At 60.3% G+C, this 3971-nt stretch overlaps 1 protein-coding gene across 1 annotated transcript; it reads left to right on the forward strand.

Moving 5' to 3' along the window:
* The first annotated feature begins 530 nt into the window (after positions 1-530).
* Positions 531-2337, forward strand: LOC123154111 (E3 ubiquitin-protein ligase BOI). The gene is made up of 2 exons (XM_044572902.1): positions 531-1047; positions 1135-2337. Exons 1-2 carry the CDS (start codon positions 658-660, stop codon positions 1687-1689), a joined length of 945 nt encoding a protein of 314 aa, XP_044428837.1. The 5' UTR covers positions 531-657; the 3' UTR covers positions 1690-2337.
* The last annotated feature ends 1634 nt before the right edge of the window (positions 2338-3971 follow it).

Consider the following 3971-nt stretch of genomic DNA (forward strand, 5'->3'; position numbering starts at 1 on the left):
CTGCATGCAGATGCAGCGAACGTAGAACGTAACGCATGCAGTTTCCTTCTTCCCCGAATTGCCCTCGAGTAACCACGGCTTTGTACGTGATTCCCGATCTTTACCAAGTCCAGAGACCTCACCAGAGCGCGTAATTTGTTTTGCTTTGTTATAAGTTTCCTTACACCCCAAGATTCGTGCGTGCAGAGATCAAAAGGCTCAACGACGCGTGCTGATTTGGCGCCACAACATACTAACTTAAACGATTCAGTATATGGCCAGCCTTGGTTTCTGCAAATTATAGTCAACCGATCGATGGAATCGTCGGGAATTTCGGTGCAGAAAGGTAATACAACGCGGCGAATTCCTGGTTTTTACTCCAAATTTAGGGAGAGAGTGAAACGGAAGCCATAAATAAAAGGAAAATCCCTCCTAAAAAGGGCCGGTCAATCTCATCGTCAGTTGCTTTCTCACTCAGGATAGGGGACGTGGACGCACCATAAATACCAGGCTGCCTGCCATCCACGGACCTCGTCTCTTTGCCACCTTGCCCGCCCGTCCCCTCGCCGATCGATGACCGCACCTCCCACCACATCTGACTAACTCCGGCCAGGGACGCATCGCCTTGGCTGTATATATAGGAAGCTAGCGGACGACCCGCGCGCCCCATAAATCGCCATGGCCTCCGTGGACCTGCAACGCCTGCGCCACATGTTACTCACCACCGGCGCCGGCGCCGGCCACCACCAGCTCGCCTCCGCTGCTGCTATGCCAGCGAGTGGGCCTTGTTATGGCGCTGCGATGGCGTGCCAGCCGGGGCAGCCGTACGCGGACCTCTTCACGCTGCCGCCGCCGCCGACGTCGTCGGTCGCGGATCAGTATTCGGAGTTCTTGGCGATGGCTGGGGCTGATCTGGTGAAGAAGGGCGTCAGCCCCGACGGTGCTCAGGAAATGATCACCAAGATGCGGAGGCGCGACGAGCAGTCGTCGATGCTTGGCGCGGTCGACGTTCTTGCGGCCCACGCGCAGCAGCAGACCATCGACGTCGACCGCATCCTGCTCAAACATGTAAGTCCCATGCCATGATCAAATCGCCGCCACCGATCGATACTTTGCGTTTCAGGCTTTAATTTCTAGCTTTTGTCGATGATGCAGGTGAAAACGATGTGGACTACTCTCGCGGAGCAGAGGCAGACCCACACGAGGCTCATCATCTCGACCGTGGAGGCCAGGGCGGCGAAGCGGCTCAAGGCTAAGGACGAGGAGATTGAGCGGATCAGGATCATGAACTGGGCGCTCGAGGAGCGCCTTCGGAACCTCTTCATGGAGGCTCAGATGTGGCGCGACGTCGCGCAGTCCAACGAGGCCACGGCCAACGTGCTCCGCGGCGACCTTCAGCGGGTGCTCGACGCCCAGGCGGTCCGTGGCGGTGGAATAAGCGGCGACGGTCAGGAGGAGGACGCAGAGTCGTGCTGCTGGGGGGAGAACCAGGCGCCCTTATGCGCGGAGGAGGACGTGGGCACGCCGGCAGTGGAGGAGCGTCCCGCGACAGGAGCAGGAAGGTGCAAGGCGTGCCGCGAGGGCGCGGCCGTTGTGCTGCTGCTGCCGTGCCGGCACCTCTGCGTGTGCGCACCGTGCGCGGCCGCGGCATTGGCGTGCCCGGCGTGCGGAAGCGCCAAGAATGGCAGCATCTGCATCAACTTTTCGTGATGCGGGAGGAATAGTTTTAGAGTCGGCATTTTGTTTCGTTCTGAAACTTACTAGAGTCGACTTTTGTTTGTATTCCTTTGTTCACTTTTTTGTTGTTGACGGGGTCACTACCAGAATAACTGGCGATGCCGACGGCCGAACCTATGCCGACGGGCCCCATCGGCATAGATTGGCCTATCCCGAAGGCCCAGCCCAGGCCGTCGGCATAGAAAAGCCGTCAGCGTATATCAATCTATGCCGACGGCCCCCGTCGGCAAAGCTCACCCGTCGGCGTCGATAGAAATATGCCTACGGTGGCCGTCGGCATAGAGAAGGCCGTCGACATAGCTAGTGGGCTCGGCTACCCGGACGGAGACGGCCTTTTGACGGCGTCAATCTACGCCGACGAGCTAACGGCGGCCGTCGACATAGACGCCACGTCATCGATCCGCGTCGCCCGCCACGTCATCATCCGCGTCGCTCGCCTGTCCGTGGGGTGGCAAATCTATGCCGACGGCCTGGCCGTCGGCATAGGTCTGGCCCATGGATGTTGCCACATCACCGATCCGCGCCCTTAGGCACGTCATCGATCCGTGGCCATGTGCGCAGGTATGCCGACGGCCTTGCCGTCGGCATATCTCTAATTTTTATTTATTTTTATTTTTTTACTTATTTTTATTTACTTTTCCCTGTTTTTTTCACAACATAAATGTGCCTTGTCTAACACAAAAAAAACATACCCAGATGGTATATCGATTGCCCCCCTCGCGGACGTTGCTGCAGCCGCGCCGTGCCCCACAGTGACGCCGGAGATGGGGGGCACACCCCGGAGCTGCGTGCCGGGTGCCTGCGCTAGCCACCATGCTTTCACAACCGTAGGAGGGCCCAAAGCAACACCTAGCGGCATTGCTACCCCCAGGTACACCCTCCCGTCTAACCGGGCCCTCATACATGCGGGGCGATGTGGTGCCATGTCTAAAGAGGCGGGACGGGGGCCCTGGGGGATAGCAATACCACCGGAGCGTCGCACCGGGCCCTCATACATGCGGGGTGGTGTGGTGCCATGTCCAAATTAGAGGCGGCACGCGTCTCCGGGTTGTGCCCCCGCTCACGGATGGCGTCGCCGCCGGCACCTGAAGGGGGGAAACGGACGCGTCGGGTCTACACGGAGGGGATCTTACTTTGGGTTTGGCCCGGATGTTGCTCTAAAGTGTTCGTATGGGCTGACCTAACACGACCGGGCGGATAGTTCCACTGGTCAAAACCCGTCCGTGCAAAGTCAAAGGGCTAGATCCCATGGTCAAACGCTACAGGGTTAGGCGGGACGGGGGCCGTGGGGGGGGGGGGGGGTAGCAATGCCACCCGAGCGTCGTACCGCGCCCTCATACATGCGGGGTGGTGTGCTGGCATGTCCGAAGAGGCGGCACGCGTCTCCGGGGTGTGCCCCCTCACACGGACGGCGCCGACGCCGGCACCTGGAGGGGGGAAACGGACGCGTCGGGTCTACACGGAGGGGATCTTACTGTGGGTTTGGCCCGGATGTTGCTCTAAAGTGTTCGTATGGGCTGACCTAACACGACCGGGTCGATAGTTCCACTGGTCAAAACCCGTCCGTGCAAAGTCAAAGGGCTAGATCCCGTGGTCAAACGCTACAGGGTTAGGCGGGACGGGGGCCGTGGGGGGGGGGTAGCAATGCCACCCGAGCGTCGCACCGGGCCCTCATACATGCGGGGTGGTGTGCTGGCATGTCCGAAGAGGCGGCACGCGTCTCCGGGGTGTGCCCCCTCACACGGACGGCGCCGCCGCCGGCACCTGAAGGGGGGAAACGGACGCGTCGGGTCTACAGGGAGGGGATCTTACTGTGGGTTTGGCCCGGATGTTGCTCTAAAGTGTTCGTATGGGCTGACCTAACACGACCGGGTGGATAGTTCCACTGGTCAAAACCCGTCCGTGCAAAGTCAAAGGGCTAGATCCCATGGTCAAACGCTACAGGGTTAGGCGGGACGGGGGCCGTGGGGGGGGGGGGTAGCAATGCCACCCGAGCGTCGTACCGCGCCCTCATACATGCGGGGTGGTGTGCTGGCATGTCCGAAGAGGCGGCACGCGTCTCCGGGGTGTGCCCCCTCACACGGACGGCGCCGACGCCGGCACCTGGAGGGGGGAAACGGACGCGTCGGGTCTACACGGAGGGGATCTTACTGTGGGTTTGGCCCGGATGTTGCTCTAAAGTGTTCGTATGGGCTGACCTAACACGACCGGGTCGATAGTTCCACTGGTCAAAACCCGTCCGTGCAAAGTCAAAG

The sequence above is a fragment of the Triticum aestivum genome, chromosome 7A, assembly GCF_018294505.1.
Source record: "Triticum aestivum cultivar Chinese Spring chromosome 7A, IWGSC CS RefSeq v2.1, whole genome shotgun sequence".
NCBI lineage: Eukaryota > Viridiplantae > Streptophyta > Magnoliopsida > Poales > Poaceae > Triticum > Triticum aestivum.